The 16,469-nt window shown below is 53.0% G+C and overlaps 1 protein-coding gene across 1 annotated transcript; it reads left to right on the forward strand.

Moving 5' to 3' along the window:
* The first annotated feature begins 125 nt into the window (after positions 1-125).
* Positions 126-16,340, forward strand: ITPKC (inositol-trisphosphate 3-kinase C). The gene is made up of 7 exons (XM_029213579.1): positions 126-1,377; positions 5,584-5,683; positions 8,023-8,236; positions 9,500-9,704; positions 11,823-11,924; positions 12,917-12,988; positions 14,898-16,340. Exons 1-7 carry the CDS (start codon positions 217-219, stop codon positions 15,099-15,101), a joined length of 2,058 nt encoding a protein of 685 aa, XP_029069412.1. The 5' UTR covers positions 126-216; the 3' UTR covers positions 15,102-16,340.
* Positions 16,341-16,469: the final 129 nt, after the last annotated feature.

Here is a 16,469-nt window from a genome sequence, read left to right on the forward strand (position 1 = left end):
GGGCTTCGGGGCCTTCCCCGGGAGTTGTGGGCAGGGGTAGGGGTGGGGGTGGGGGTGGGGGTGGGGGAAAGTATCGGTTAACCCCTGCTTGGCTGGGCTGGCTGGAGCTCCGCGGGCCGGAACCCGCGAGTCGGGGCTCCCCAGCCACACCCCTCGCGGGATTTAAAGGGGCAGGAGGGGCTGGGCCCGGTCATATCCCGAACCTAGGGAGCGGGCATGAGGCGCTGCCCGTGCCGGGGAAACCTGAGCGAGGCGGAGGCTGGGGCGCTGCCGGGGACAGCCCGCATGGGACTGGCGGCGACGCGAGGGGGGCGGCGGCGGCAGCCGGGGCAGCAACGACCTGGGCCCGGCGCAGGGGGCCCGGCGGGGCGGCCGGAGAGGGGCGGGCCCCGGGCTCGGACCGAGGAGTCCAACCTCCACACCGAGCCCGAGAGGGCCGGCCTCGGGCCTGAGTCGGGGACCGACGGACAGGCTGAGCCTGAAGCAGCTGGCTCCGGGGCGGGGACGGAGCGGCCCAGCCAAAAGACGGAGCCAGGCAGGTCCATCCTCCGGACACATCCAGAAAGGAGCAGCCACTGGTCAGAACTGGAGACAGCCGGTGACTGGACGGAGACTAGGACAGATGGCTTTTGGACCGATCCACACAGGTCTGACCTCCAGTGTCAGCCAGAGAGGGCTAACCTCTGGGCACAGCCAGGGGTTGATGGGCCCTGGGCAGAGCTAGAAATACATGGGTCACAGACCCAGCCAGAGAGGGCCAAGCCCAGGGCTGATAACCTCTGGACCCACCAGAACAGGTCCAGCGTCCGGACTCAGCCAGAAGGGGCCTCTCTCTCAACAGAGCCAAATGCTGATGGCTCTTGGAAAGAATTGTACACTGATGGCTCCAGGACACGACAGGATACCAAAGACCCCTGGATAGAGCAGCACATTGATGGCTCCCAGATACAACAGGATACGGAAACAACCTGGAAACAGCTTGGCATCGATGGTTTCCCAACACAACAAGATACTGATGGCTTCTGGCCACAGCCTGGCACTGATGGACCCCAGACACAAGATACTCATGGACCCCAGACAGAGCCTGGGACAGACTGCCTTTTGGGGGAGCCCAACCAAGATGGCTCATTAGAGGAACCAGAACGCGGGGAGTTGGTGACTCACCTGTACTCTCACCAGGAGTGTTGCCCCCTGACCCCTGTGCCCCGCCTCATCATCACTCCTGAAACCCCCGAGCCTGAGGCTCAGCCAGTGGGACCCCCCTCCCAGATTGAAGGGGGCAGTGGAGGCTTCTCCTCTGCCTCCTCTTTCGACGAGTCTGAGGATGACGTGGTGGCCGGGGGTGGAGGTTCCAGCGACCCTGAGGACAGGTCTGGGGTGAGTGGGACCCATCCTGCCCTTGAGCCACATCCCCACAGATCCCGTATCCCCCGCCTCCACCCCCGCCTTTCCTTTGAGAAGTTCTTTAGAACTCCACCAGCAATTTCATCTCCAAGCACCTCTTCCATCCGACAGCAGGGTTACTAACCCCCTCCAGGCAGCCTCTTGCTAATTCTCTTCATTTCCCCTCACCCACTGCCTCCAGTCCTGGGGTCTAAAATGGATGGCTGCTGGCCAACTTCATGGTATTCAGGAATCCCTGAAATGGTGTGAAACTGTGTGTGTATACACATGTTTTTGCAGCAAGGGTCTGTGACTTCTGTTGGATCACAGTCTGTGACCCCAAACTCTAAAGAACACTAGTTCAGGCAGACAGGAAGGGTGCACTTTCTACCGACTTTTCTAAGTCTGGGGCCTGTAGCTGCCTTAAAGGGTCATCAGCCTTCACCACCCCTTAGCTCATTCACTTTTGTAGGGAGTGAGCTCCCAGCTTTTATCAGATTCTCAAAGAGCTGTGTGAAGCCAAAATGCTAAGGGACCCCCAGCCTGGCCAGGGACTCTCCCATTTCCCCATTGCGTTGCCCCCGAGCTCCCCAGGGTGCTCCAGCACACTCTTGTTTACATCCTCCACCCTCATCCACAGCTTGGGTGCGGTTCTCTGGGGAATCAGGAAGGCCGTCAGGGCAGGTTCAGGGAGGGAGGGTCAGCGCATAGGCAGGTGTGAGAGCCTCTGGTGGGTCTGCCTGCTGGGTCCTTCCATTGTCCTGGGGCCCCTGGCTGGAATCTGCCCAGAGTCCCCTTCACCCCACATGCTTCCCTTTAGGAACGTGCTCACACATGTGGCCACAGATGTAAGAGATAGACCTGCCCCAGCCTGCCTGTGCCAGAGCCAAGGCGCTGACCCTCTGGAGCTCTCTGCCATTGCTGTTCCCTCTGCCTACCCCCTCATCTCCTTGACATCTCAGAGCAGCTGAGCTGGAGTGAATGAAGAAACAAAAATAACAGCTATCACTCGCTCATGCCCAGCCCTGTGCTAAGCTTTCTTTTTTATTTTATTTTTTTCGGCCACACTCCGAGGCATGCAGGATCTTAGCTCCCCGACCAGGGATCGAACCCACGCCCCCTGCATTGGGAGCACAGAGTCCTAACCACTGGACCTCCGGGGAATTCCCTGTGCTAAGCTCTTTGCTTATATTAACTCATCTTAATCTTCACAGCAGCCCTATGAGGTAGATACTATGATCCCCATTTTATAGACGAAGAAACTGAGGCACAGAGACTCATCCAAGGTCACAGACCTTGGAAGACACAGAGCTGAGATTCAAACCCTTACTGAATACCAGGCACTTTTCCAAGTGCTATATGTGTGTTAACTCTTTGAATCCTCATAAAAGCACTATAAGATTGGGATTATTATTATCTGCATTTTACAGAGGGGAAACTAAGGCCTAGAGAAGTGAGGTCACTTGCTTAGAGTTGGCCACGTCTGGTCGGAGCTTGGATTCTAACTCAATGCTGGCTTAGTTGAAAACCCAGTCATTTTCACCCCTGCACTTTGTGGATCCGTCCCTAACTTGCCTTCCTCCCAGGCCTCCCTGTCTCCAGTGTTTCCTCATTCCCTAGAATCTGCCTCCAAAACCCAGCTCTGACTAACTTTTCAACGTTCCCGGCTCCAGAGTCTTCCATGGCTCCCCAGGGCCTGCCTGATAGCGATCAGGAGTTCAGTCCTGTGTTCACAGCTTCCTGTCTCCAGGCTCCTTTCTACGTTCAGCTTCCCTTCTCCCATCCTGATCCCTTCTGCTGCTGCAAGGGAGCCGAAGTACACACTGTTCCCTGAACATGTTGCAGCCATCCTGCCTCCGCTCGTTGCTCAAGCTGTTCCCACCACTCAGAATACCCCTCGCTTCCTTCTTGCTTCATTTTGAAATCCCATCTGACCTTAAAGGCCCAGCTACTTTCTCCCCCCTCCCCCACCTTCCTTCCTTCTCACATCCATCCTGTCCTCCTAATCAGACAACAGACAGTCCCAGGGTCCCTAATTTGTGTTTGGCCCCACGTTGGCTTTGCTGGGAACACAGTAGTGACCCAGACACTGCCCACATGGAGCTCCCAGGCCGGTGGAGGAGACAGACCCATCACCAGGCAGTGACAGCTCAGAGTGCTCAGGGCTGGGATGGGGGAAGCCCAGAGGGTTGTGGGAATCTAGAGAAGGTGACTGGCCAGACCTGGGGTATCAGAGAGGGCTTCCTGGAGGAGGAGGAGATGTAAGCTGAGGCCATGATGAAGCCATCTGAGAAAGCCCAGATTAACCATCAGATCTAAGAAAAAAGAGAGAGAAGATACTGAACCTGCTTATGATAAAAAATAAAAAAAAAAGACATTTAATCAATCTCCTTCAACCCAAGCTATATTTTTGGAGCACCTATTGTGTGTCAAGCCATGGCTGGGGACACAGTTGTAACCATGACAACCCCAGTCCCTGCCCTCAAGACTTGTAATCTAGCAGGGCTGTAATGGATAAGCCCAGGGCAGTGGAGTCAGACCAGAGGTAGAACCCCAGCACTATGCTGTGTGATTTAGGCAGGTGACTTCACCCGTCTGAGTCTCTGTTTCCGCCTCTGTAACACAGTCAGCAGTCCTCCTGGGGTTGTGTTTTTAGGATTAAGTAGGTTATGGCACACTGAGCCTTTGTCATTGTGCCTGGAATGTTCCAGGTGCTTAGTAAACAGGAACCTTTATTCATCACCTCCTCTTCACGGCTGGCAGCTGGAGAGGGGAGGGAATAGCCCTTCCTGAATCCTTCAGTCCAACCCCTGCCTGTGTTTGACCTTCCCACCATCCATTAGATGTCTGCTAGGTAGCTGGGCTCTGGGGGGTAGGAGAGAACATGGCCTTGACCCCGGGGTGGGGGGAGATGAGCCACATAGCTTTTTTCTCTGGAGAGGACTCATTCTCCCAATCCTTGCTAAGGGCCTGCTGTGTGCTTGGAGCAGAGAAGATATTCGTGTGTGTGCGCGTGTGCACACGTGCGTGTGCGTGCATATGCAAATGCAGTGAATCAGGCAGTAACCAGGTCTCAAGAAGCTCTTGCTTGAGTCCACACGATACAACTAAATCCTTGTTTTCTGTTTGCTTCTCTGGTTTTTTGTTGCTCTCTCTCTGTCTTCCTCTGCATCTATGTTTCTTTTTCTTTCTCTGTCATTACTTTGTGTCTCCCATTCTGTCTTTCTGTATTTCTTTCTCTTCTAGTAACTCTGTGCCTATCTCTGTGTCAGTTGGAAGAGGTCAGGGTTTGCTATAGTGACAAACAGCCCCCAAACTCAGTGACTTGGAACAACAAAGGATTTCTTTTTTTTTTTGGCCCCGAGGCTTGCAGAATCTTAGTTCCCCAACCAGGGATTGAACCGAGGCACTTGGCAGTGAAAGCACGGAGTCCTAACCACTGGACCACCAGGGAATTCCCAACAAAGGATTATTTTCATTCCTACTGCACATTGACAGTGGGTCAGTGGTGGCTGAGGCGGCCCTGCTCCGTGCTGTTTTCACTCAGCCTCTGTTTCTCTTCCTACAGTCCCCCACCCCTTTCTATACTGGGGAAAAGAACATGGAGAGTCACTGGTTGGCTTTAAGGCTTCCACCTAAATGTGACACTTCTGCTCACATTTCATTGGCCAAAGCTAAGTTCAAGAGGGCGGGGATATCCCTGGTAGGGGGACAGGCTGGAGCTATTTGGTAAGCAGCTGTCATGACTGCTGCAGTCTCCATCTTTGTCCCTGTCTGTCTTTGTCATCGCTTTGTCATCTGTCTCTGTTTCTGTCTCTCTCTGTGGTTCAGCCTCCATTCATCAACTCCTGCCTTTATCATTTTCCCTGGAACCACCTTTCTGATGTATATGTGTCGAGGGACGATTTGGGAGTAGCTGATGACTGCAACACAACCTAGCCTATCTCTGCTCCTTCGAGAAGGACAGAGAGACACAGATACAAAGTGATGACGCCGAGACAAACGGACAGAGACTCTTCTCTGCCTTTGCTGAGGCCTCTGGGGAGTTTGTGATTGCACAAGTCAGTGAGCTTTGCTCACCGCAACCAGCTTGGGCCCAGGGATCCCAGGAAGCCCCCCTTGGTTCCCTCTCATGGCAGCAGCGCCATCCCCCTGCATCCCTGGCCTTAGCCCTGACCCCACCCTTTCTGCCCCACACAGAACAAACCGTGGAAGAAGCTGAAGACAGTGCTGAAGTATTCGCCCTTCATGGTCTCCTTCCGAAAACACTACCCTTGGGTCCAGCTGTCTGGACACTCCGGTGAGCGCGGGGGGAGAAGGGCGGGTGGGGAACAGGCAGGGCTGGGCAGAGACGCCTGGGCGGGGAAGGAACTGCTGTTTGTACTTTAGTTCCCCCATCTGTAAAATGGGCTTGGTGACAGTCTCCAGCTCATGGGGCTTTTATGGAAAGTGCTTAGGCCTGGGCTGGGCCATTCATACATCAGGATGGAGGGCTGTTTCCTGTTATCCCGGTGGCAGGGGGCATATCTTCGACCATGGGGACAGATGGGCCTGGGCTCAAATCCGAGTTCCGCTCTCTATTTGTGGATGACCCTGGGCAAGTTACTCTCCCTCACTGGGGCTCAGTGTCCTCATCTGTAGTGTGAGATAATCGTCCCTCCCTTGCAGGGTAAACTAAAGGGTTAAAGTAAAAATGTATATTGAGGCCTTCCCTGGTGGCGCAGTGGTTGAGAGTCCGCCTGCCGATGCAGGGGACACGGGTTTGTGCCCCGGTCCGGGAAGATCCCACATGCTGTGGAGCGGCTGGGCCCGTGAGCCATGGCCGCTGAGCCTGCGCGTCCGGAGCCTGTGCTCCGCAACGGGAGAGGCCACAGCAGTGAGAGGCCCACGTACCGCAATGTATATTGAGATTGAGAGACAGACCCCTCATAAATGGCAATTACCAGTCCCTGTCCTCACCCTGCGGCCAGAGCAGAGTAGGCCCCCAATAAACAACAGCTATAATGTTTTTTCCCCAGGACCTAGCACAATCTCTTTAGCACATAATAGCACAAGGCCTAGAATCTAGCATTTTTGGTAAAGGGCTAGATAATAGATATAAACTATTCAACTCTGTTGTTGCAGCACAAAAGCCGCCATAGTTAATATATAAATTTGTGAGTGTGTCTGTGTTCCAATAAGCTTTTTTTTTTTTTTTTTTACAAAAACAGGCTGTGGGCTGGACTAGACCCACTGTACCCACCAGCAAAGGGAGGCAGGAAGGGAGCTTATCCACCTGTTCATCCTTAGAACTGAGTCAGAGAAGGGCCAGGCCCCCCGAAAACTGTAAGCACAGGCCTGCCGTCTGTATGTGTCCTCGTTACTATTGCTGAGTTTAAAAAATACCAAAAATGAAAAACTCAAAACTTAGCGGTGGTTTAAAAAAAACAAACAAACAACTTAGTGGAATAAAACAACCATTTGATTACACTCATAAGTTTTGGGTCAGGAATTCAGACAGAGCATGGCAGGGCTGGCTTGTTGCTGCGCCGTGATACCTGGGAATTCAGCTAGAACAACTCGAAGGCTGCAAGCTGGAGACCTTAGGAGGTTCATGCATTCACACACCTGGCAGTTGATGCTGGTTGTTGGCTGGTTCTCAGTTGGGGCTGCCGGCTGGAAAGCCTATATGTGACTTCTGTGTGTAGCTGCTTGGGCTTCCTCACAGTATGGTAGCCTCAGAATAATCAGATTTCTTACATGGTAGCTCAGGACTTGAAAGGCAAGTGTCTCTGCCAACAAAGTGGAAGCTGCATCTCCTTTTATGACTTAGATCTGAAGTCACAGTGTTGCTTCTGCCATAAGCCCTCTCAGATTCAAGAGGAAAAGAATTAGATTCCACTTCTTGATGGGAGTGGCAAAGTTCTAGAAGAGCATGTGGGACATGAGCTACTGTTGCAGCCATCTTTGGAAAATATAATCTGAAAATACTACCTGCCTCAATAAGAATTTGTAATTCTGATCTACTCTATCTGCATGGCCCACAAAATGCCAGATTTGTAAACTAACAAGGCCCTGATTGTTAGCACTCTGGGACTCCAGGCAGAAGCAAATGCAGATCTGCTTGGGAGAGTCATGCTCTTGACTCAGCTCTCACAAAAATTCCCATTGCTGATCGAGAGCTCATAATCCAAAATTACAAAACAAATGAGGACACAGTGTGCTGTGAACAGGCCTCTGTTTAAACAAAATGCAGAACTAGGTCCTTCCTTCACCACCTCTGGCCAAGATTTTGAGAATTGCTGGTAGGGAGAGAAGGTATTGCGGAAGGGTCAGGCAAGATGATGGTGGCCAGGACCTGATACCTACAGGAGGTGGGGGGATTCTCTTGCTCATTCAGTTTTTTTTTTGTTTTTTTTTTTTTGCGGTACGCGGGCCTCTCACTGTTGTGGCCTCTCCCATTGTGGAGCACAGGCTCCGGACACACAGGCTCAGTGGCCATGGCTCACGGGCCCAGCCGCTCCGCGGCATGTGGGATCTTCCCGGACCAGGCCACGAACTCATGTCACCTGCATCGGCAGGCGGACTCTCAACCACTGCGCCACCAGGGAAGCCCTTGCTCATTCAGTTTTTGACCCTCTCGTTGACTGCTGCTCATAGGGAACTTCCAGGCAGGAGAGGATGGTTGGATTCTAAAGCGTTTCTGTCAGTATGAGCAGCGCAGCCTGGAACAGCTGATGTACGACCCCCTGCGACCTTTCGTGCCAGCCTACTATGGCATGGTGCAGCAGGATGGCCAGGCCTTCAACCAGATGGAAGATCTCCTGGCAGACTTTGAGAACCCCTCCATCATGGACTGCAAGATGGGCAGCAGGTAGGTTCAGGGGCAGCCATGGGGCAGAGGTGAAGGGTCGGGGGGGACATTTTTGAAGATAGCGCCAAGCCAATCTTCAAAGCGGTTGTACCAGCATCCTTTCCCGCCATCAGTGTATGAGAGTTCTGTTCTATCTTCTCATCAACACTTTGTATTACCTGTTTTATTACTTTTAACTATTCTGGTGAATAGTTATGGTTTTAATTTCGATTTCTCTGATGACCAAACAACTTGAGCATTGATTGGCCATTTGGATATCCTCTTTTGAAAAGTGCCCATTTTTCTACTGGTCTCTCTTTTTCTTTTTATTATAAAGATGTATAATTCTTTATATATTCTGGATACAAGTCCTTTGCTGGAGATACACACACACACACACACACACACACACACACACACACTCCAACTCTCCCATTTCACTCTCTTAACATCTTTTGATAAACAGAAGTTTTTTTAAAAATTATTTATTTGTTTAGTTTTGGCTGCGTCGGGTCTTTGTTGCTGCGCGTGGGCTTTCTCTAGTTGCAGCGAGCTGGGGCTACTCTTTGTTGCGGTTGCAGTGCACGGGCCTCTCATTGCGGTGGCTTCTTTTGCTGCGGAGCATGGGCTCTAGGTATGTGGGCTTCAGTAGTTGTGGCTCGCAGGCTCTAGAGCGCAGGCTCAGTCATTGTGGTGCACGGGATTAGTTGCTCCACGGCATGTGGGATCCTCCTGGACCAGGGATTGAACCTGTGTCCCCTGCACCGGCAGGCAGATTCTTAACCACTGTGCCACCAAGGAAGTCCCAAGAAGGGCTTTTAATTTAGTACAGGTTGTCAGTTTTTTTCATTATGGCTAGTAGCTTTGTGTTTAAGAAATCTGCCTACTCTAAGGTCACAAAGATCTTCTCCTATGTTTTCTTCTACAAGCTTTGTTTTAATTATCACATTTAGATCTGCAATCCACCTAGATTTAATTTTTGTATATGGTCTGAGGCAGGGATCGAGGTTCATTCCCCTCTCCCCACCGCCATATGGATATCCTATTGACCTAGCACCATTTATTGAAAAGACTGCCCTTTCCCCACTGAATTGTGGTGCCTTCTTTGTCATAAATTGGGTGAACGTACGTGTGTGTCTGTTTGTGGACTCTGTTCTGGTCCATTGATCTGTTTGTCTATTCTTGTGCCACACTGTAGTTTTGGAACATGCCTTGATATCAGGGAGTGTAAGTCCTCCAGCTGTGTTCTTCGTAATTTCCCTTGTTATATCCTCTGTGTCCCAGGACCTACCTGGAGGAGGAGCTGGTGAAGGCGCGAGAACGGCCCCGGCCCCGGAAGGACATGTATGAGAAGATGGTGGCTGTGGACCCTGGGGCCCCCACCCCCGAGGAACATGCCCAGGGTGCAGTCACCAAGCCCCGCTACATGCAGTGGAGGGAGACCGTGAGCTCGACCTCCACCCTGGGTTTCCGGATCGAGGGCATCAAGGTGAGGGCCAGGAGCTGCTAGCCTGTTTGTAGAGGGCTAAGAGCTAGATCTGAGGCAGGGCTTCCCAAGGAACCAGGGTGTCAGAGAAAGCAGGAAAGAAGCAGGATCTGGAGAGAGAGCAGGAGACTACAGAGGATGGAAAGATGCACTAGGAGGGTTCCTGCTTCTCTCTTACCCCTGTGTCTATCACAGACCAAGTTTTGTTTACCCATCTGCCTGAAGGTCTCTTGATTCCATCTTCTTTCCCCTCCCCTCCCCAAGACCAAGACCCTGTCCTAGCCCAGCCGCATCTTCTCCTGACTCAGCCTCCCTGGCCTCCCAGATGCTGGTCTCACCTCCTCTGATGCATCATCCAACACGGCAGCTGGAGGGGCTTTTTCCTCTTTTCTCTTTCTTCTTTATTTCTTTTTTCAAAAGTTGTTTATTTTATTTATTTATTTTTGGCTGTATTGGGTCTTCGTTGCTGTGCGCGGGCTTTCTCTAGTTGCGGAGAGCGGGGGCTACTCTTTGTTGCGGTATGCGGGATTCTCATTGCGGTGGCTTCTCTTGTTGCGGAGCATGGGCTCTAGAATGCAGGCTCAGTAGTTGTGGCTCACGGGCTTAGTTGCTCTGCGGCATGTGGGATCTTCCCGGACCAGGGCTCGAACCCATGTACCCTGCATTGGCAGGCGAATTCTTAACCACTGCGCCCCTAGGGTAGCCCCTTTCTTTCTTTTTTTTGTAAATTAAATCTAATCATTTGAATAGCTATTCACACAGCTCGAAAGTCAAAATAATATTATAAAAGGGTATATAGGAGAAATCTCTCTCCCAACCCTGTTGCCGTCCTTCCCATTCTGTCCCTCTACCACCCCCTCCTCGTGGGGAACCACTTTATCAGTTTCTTATATTTCTTCCTGTATTTACAAACAAATGCAGTTGTATATACTACCTTTTCCTCCCATTTTTAAATTTATCTATTTGGCTGCACTGGGTCTTAGTTGCAGTATGCAGGATCTTTTTAGTTGTGGCATGTGAACTCTTAGTTGCGGCATGTGGGATCTAGTTCCCTGACCAGGGATTGAATCCGGGCCCCCTGCATTGGGAGCGTGGAGTCAGCCACTGGACCACGGGGGAAGTCCCTCCTCCCTTTTTCGTTTTTACAAAAGGTGGCATAGTCCTGGAGAATTTCCCATATCATTTCGTAGAGAGATAGGAGATCCTCTTCCTCCCTCCCTCCCTCCCTTCCTTCCTGTTCCTTCTATAATAGCTCTTTGTGGATGTGCCACAGTCCCCTATAGATGGCACAGTGAAGCACTTTCATTTCTTTGAAAGGGTCCTGTTCTCTCCTGCCACAGGCCCTCTGCACGTGCTGTTTCCTGTGCCAGGAGTACTTTTCCCTTGTTCCCCTGGTTGACTGACTCCCAGTCATTTTCCTGACTCCTTCCAAATTTCACTTCCTCTGGGAAGCCCTCCTTGAGTTCCATCCAACTAGTTCAGGGTCTTTACCTCCTTATAACTCCCTATGCTCCATTATTCTTATCTCCCTTTGTGATGATCTTATTCAGTATTTGTATCCCTCATCTGTGCTGTTACCTGTGCTGTTACCTCCATGTTACCATTGCCCACAGGGCACCTGGCACAGCATGGCAGAATGACTCAGGGGCTCTCTGTGCCCCTCGCAGACAAAAAATAACATTAGTCTCTTCTACTGAGTACTTACTTACCATGTGCCAGGCACTGTGCAGTGTATCCTACGCACCCAATCTCTCCTTCTCCTTACACCAGCTTCAGGAGGTAGATACTAACACAATTCCCATTTTCCAGATGAGGAACTCAAGGCTGAGGCAGGTGAAGTGACTTGATTAAAGCCACCTAGCTAGGAATTAGCAGAGCCATGATTCAAAGCCAGATCCACCCGGCTCCAAAGCCCACCTGGCTAGATTGGCTCAACCAGGGGGTTCAAGGTTAGACCTGAAGGACTGGTTGCTCAGGAGTATGACTTGGGGCTAGGCAGGTGGGCTAGCCTCCCCTGAACAGCAGGTGAGCCTGGAGGTGGGTAGGTGGCCCCTGGAAGTGCCTGAGGCTGCTTGGTGTTGGGCGTGGGAAGGAAAAGGTATGACACCCCTCATCCTGTAGAAAGCCGATGGGACCTGCAGCACTAACTTCAAGAAGACGCGGAAGCTGGAGGAGGTGACAAAGATGTTGGAGGACTTTGTGGATGGGAACCGCGCAATCCTGGTGAGCGGGACACCTATGCCCCCAAATTTAGCAGCTTAGGACCACCACCATCATTGTTCCTCCCACGTCAACAGTCTCTTGCCTTGGGCCGAGGTTGGCTGACACTGGCTGGCATTGCTCACCGTCAGGCCAGCTGGTGGGAGGGCCCTGCTCTCATGTCTGGTGGCTGCCTCACTGTCTCGGCTCCTGGCTCAATCCAGCAGACCAGCCTGGGCTTGTTCTCACGGTGGAAGCAGCGGGCCAAGAAAACAAGTGAAAAAGCAAAGCCTCTCGATGGCTAGGCTCAGAATGGCCACCATCATTCTCGCCATGTTCTATTGGCCAAAGCAAGTCATAAGACCACGACTAGATTACAAGGGAAAGACTCCACCTCTTGGTGGGGGGAGCTGCTAGGAATTGTGGGTATTCATGTGATCTACCAACCACACTCTTTTTTTTTTTTAATTTTTATTTATTGTGTTCATTTATTTATTTTTGGACGCATTGGCTCTTCGTTGCTGCACATGGGCTTTCTCTAGTTGCAGCGAGCAGGGTCTACTCTTTGTTGCAGTGTGCGGGCTTCTCATTGTGGTGGCTTCTCTTGTGGTGGAGCACAGGCTCTAGGAACGCGGGCTTCAGTAGTTGTGGCACACGGGCTCAGTAGTTGTGGCTCACGGGCTCTAGAGCACAGGCTCAGTAGTTGTGGTGCACGGGCTTAGTTGCTCCGTGGCATGTGGGATCTTCCCGGACCAGGGCTCGAACCCGTGTCCCCTGCATTGGCAGGCGGATTCTTAACCACTGCGCCACCAGGGAAGTCCCCAACCACAGTCTTGTCTGTGCCACCCTGATGCATCCAACCCCTGCCCCCCCCCATTTCCCCATGGCCCCCTTTACCCCATTCTGGCTGGGGTATGCCTACTCCTTTGGGGGTATGGGATGAGGTCAGATCTCAAGGTGGGTAAGGACCCACAAAGTCCATAAGCTAACCAAGAAATCCTCCCTCTCATGCACAGAAAAAGTACGTGGCACGCCTAGAGGAACTTCGTGAAGCTCTGGAGAACTCCCCCTTCTTCAAGACCCACGAGGTGCGAGCCGTGGCCACCATGGGAACAGAGGGCCCTGTGTGAGGGGGAGTGTCGGGGTCCAGGTGGTACTCAGCAGAAACCACCAACAGGGTCACAGGCCAAAGCTATAAAAGGAAGCCCCGAGTTTTGGGGTTTGCTTCTTTAGGGTAGGCAGCACGAGGGATTGCAGGGAGGTGGGACAGTTAGGAGCATGGACCCCAGCCAGGTGGCCTTGGGATGAGGCTGGCTCTGCCGTGTGACCCTGGGCATATGACCTACCCTCTCAGTCCTCAGTTTCCTCCTGCCGTGGGGAGGAACAATAGTACCTTCCTTATAGAGCTGCTGAGGTGGGAGATGAGCAAATGCAGAGCGCCGTGAGGAGCACAGAGGGGCTCTCCACTCCTAGCTCTTGTGGTTATTTTATACCCATGATTATTTACAATTCTTGTTACCTGCCTTCCTCATCTGGTGGCTGTCCCCACTCCCCTTTCCTCTCTCTCCGTTCCGCAGCCTGTGTCTCTTTGGAAACATTCATCTCTCTGGGGCTGTCTCAGAAAGTCCGTGCTGACGTCACTGTGTCTATCTCCAAGTTCTTCCGCCTCCCCCCTCAAGCCCCTCTCTCCTCTTTTTCCTGATATCACTGACTTCTGAAAGAGCACCGATCTGGGCGTCAGGCCAGCCTGTGTTCGAATCCCAGCCACCTGAGCCTGGGCAGTAGCTCCGCAGGCCTGTCTCCTGACCTGTAGGACAGGGTAACTGTAGCACCTGCCGCATGGGTGTAACGAAGGTTAAGTGGATTAATATAGTTAAAGCCCAGCCCATAGGAGCCCTGCAGTATGTGCCAGCTTTTATGGTCACGTTTGTTATCACCAAACATCACCCTCGTCACCCTTGTTACTGCCTTTGAGCTTTACACGCAAATCACAAAGAGGAGGCCTGGGGACCCCACCTCTTATGTCCTCAGGTTTGGTTTCACCTGCCCGGTGACTAAACATTTAAAAAAATTAGTTGCCAACATTGAAAACATGATAAAGATGTAGAGTTCACACTAAAATCGGGATTTCCAGTTTGTCTTGGCACCACGAGAGACATGGTAACCCTGGGCCGCTCGCCACATGCCAACAGCCATCCAGAGCTGGGCAGCGTCTGCCTCTTCTGACAGCCGCCTGCTCGCCTGCCCAGTCATCCGGGTTCTCTGGGAGCACTGGTGTCTGAAACCCGACTAGAAAAAGGGAGAGGCTTGCAAACCTGGCATTAGATGAAGGGAAGGAATGTATTTCTAACTAAAAAAGAAAAAACAACCCAGTATCTCCGGAGGGCTGTGTGGCCAGCTCCACGAGGCAGCTTGTGAGCTGTGGAACGCGGAATGCTGCAGTGACCCCGGGAGGTGGGGCGGTTACCATCACCCCCATTCTGCACATGAGGAAACCGAGCCAGACAAAGGAAGCCACTTGCCTGGCGTCACCAGCAGCAATCCGCTGGGGCTGAGTGGTTGCTGCCCTTTCCCGCGGGGAGGCATTATCCACTCCCTCAGTCCCCGCCAGGCCCCTCTGATGGCTTCAGGATCCTGCGGGCATTTGAGTTTGTACCCCAGCTTGAAAAAGGATAACAGTTTTGCATTTGTTTATACGGGCAACTCTTCTAAGAGCTTTCTGTGGATTAATTCACACGTATAATATGCACAGCAACCTTTGAGGTAAATGGTACTCTTATTCCGTTATTCCTACTTTGTACGTGAGGACACAGAGATAAGGAGAAGTTAAGTCCCCTGCCCAAGGCCACACAGCCGTAAGTGGCAGAGCTAGGGTTTGAACCCAGGCAACCTGGCTCCAAAGTTCATGCTGTCAGCCACCCTGCCCAGCAGTCTGTGGGGCCGGGACCTTGGCCAGTGCCTGCCCCTCCCTCTAACCTCCTGCCTCTCCCTCTGCAGGTGGTAGGCAGCTCCCTCCTCTTTGTGCATGACCACACCGGCCTGGCCAAGGTCTGGATGATCGACTTTGGCAAGACAGTGGCCCTGCCTGACCACCAGACACTCAGCCACCGGCTGCCCTGGGCTGAGGGCAACCGCGAGGACGGCTACCTCTGGGGCCTGGACAACGTGATTCACCTCCTCCAGGGCCTGGCCCATAGCTGACCTGCTCGCCCACCATCATGTTTATTTATTGGATGGTGCCCGTGTGGCCGGAGGGGCCCCGAGATGCATGGGGGCCTGAAGCCCAGGGATGGGAAGGGTTGCACTGCACACCACGCAGGACCAGTGCAGAAGATGCAGAGGGCCTTGGCGATCAGGTGGCACCGCACCCTCGGGGGCGGGGAGATTGTTAAGAGCCCGAGAGGTGCGTGCCCTGGCTGGGTCCTGCTGTGAGTCAGAACCAGACTGGGTCCCCTGACCAGCCAGGAAGGCTTCTGAGGGGCTGCAGAGGCCACAACTAAACCACACGCCCTGAGAGAACACAATGCATGTACTGCAGGGCACGGGCGTGACCTCAGGCCTGTCACCACGTGGATGACTGTAACCTCGGCCTCTCGTCAGCCCCTCCCTCTACGAGCTGGCCCCTCGCAGGCCCGAGAACCAGACCTCATTTGTGAGTAAATGTAGCAGCCCTTGGTTGGCCCGCCCGGGAGAGTTATAGCCCAGTCTCTTCATCTGGCGTCCCTCCAAGTGCTGACAGAGGCTTTGAGGATGTGGCACCCTGGGACTGGCTTGAGAGCTGCCACCGCTGGGCAGGGCCCAGTTCACCCTGTCCTACCCGCCCTTGGCCCCATGGGCTCCTGCCCTGCTCCTGGGAGAACTCTGCTGACCCCCCTGCAGACTGAAACCACAGCCATGTCCCATGCCAGCACTGTGACCAGCACAACCTTGTTCCTCAGGCCTCAGCCTCGGGACGTCCTCCTTCTGCCCTTTACCCTTTTCTGTCTCCTCCCTCCTAGCGGACTGTGGCGGCAGGAAGGGCATTCGGAAGGAAAAGGGAAAAGCAGGCTTGGGAACCAGCTGCCTTCCTCGGGAGGGCCCCCATCCCTGGCCTCTGCTGTGAAGAGGCCCCGCTTGGGCCTGCGGTGCGGGGTAGGTGGGCCTGCAGCCTGGTCCAAACCAAAGACCCCAGCACTCTGTGGTGTGGGTGGTGCCCCTCTGTCCTCCTGCTCCTAACTTTGGGTTCCTGGCCCACAAGGCTGGGCTTGGGGAGGACAGGTGCTCCCCCTCTCCCTTAGCCAAAGCTCTAACGTGGTCTTCCAGCTGACGTGTGCTCCTTTTCTACTGACCATCTTTACACTTATTTATATGAGAGGTAGTTGTTAAGACGGGGCAGGGCTGGGGAACAGGAGGCAAAACTGTTTCGCTGCCTTCCCATGACGACACCCCAATAAACAGCACATATAGTCACCTTTGTCTTTTGCATCTGGGGTTTGTGGCCTCAAAGCTCGTAATTGGAGCAGTAGCGCCGGGTTGGGTGATGGGATAGTGATTGGTCTGGGGTAGAGGCAGGCTCAGAGTGGGTGGGTT

This window comes from Monodon monoceros, unplaced genomic scaffold (assembly GCF_005190385.1).
Source record: "Monodon monoceros isolate NGI ecotype Baffin Bay Population unplaced genomic scaffold, NGI_Narwhal_1 Super_Scaffold_10, whole genome shotgun sequence".
Classification (NCBI taxonomy): domain Eukaryota; kingdom Metazoa; phylum Chordata; class Mammalia; order Artiodactyla; family Monodontidae; genus Monodon; species Monodon monoceros.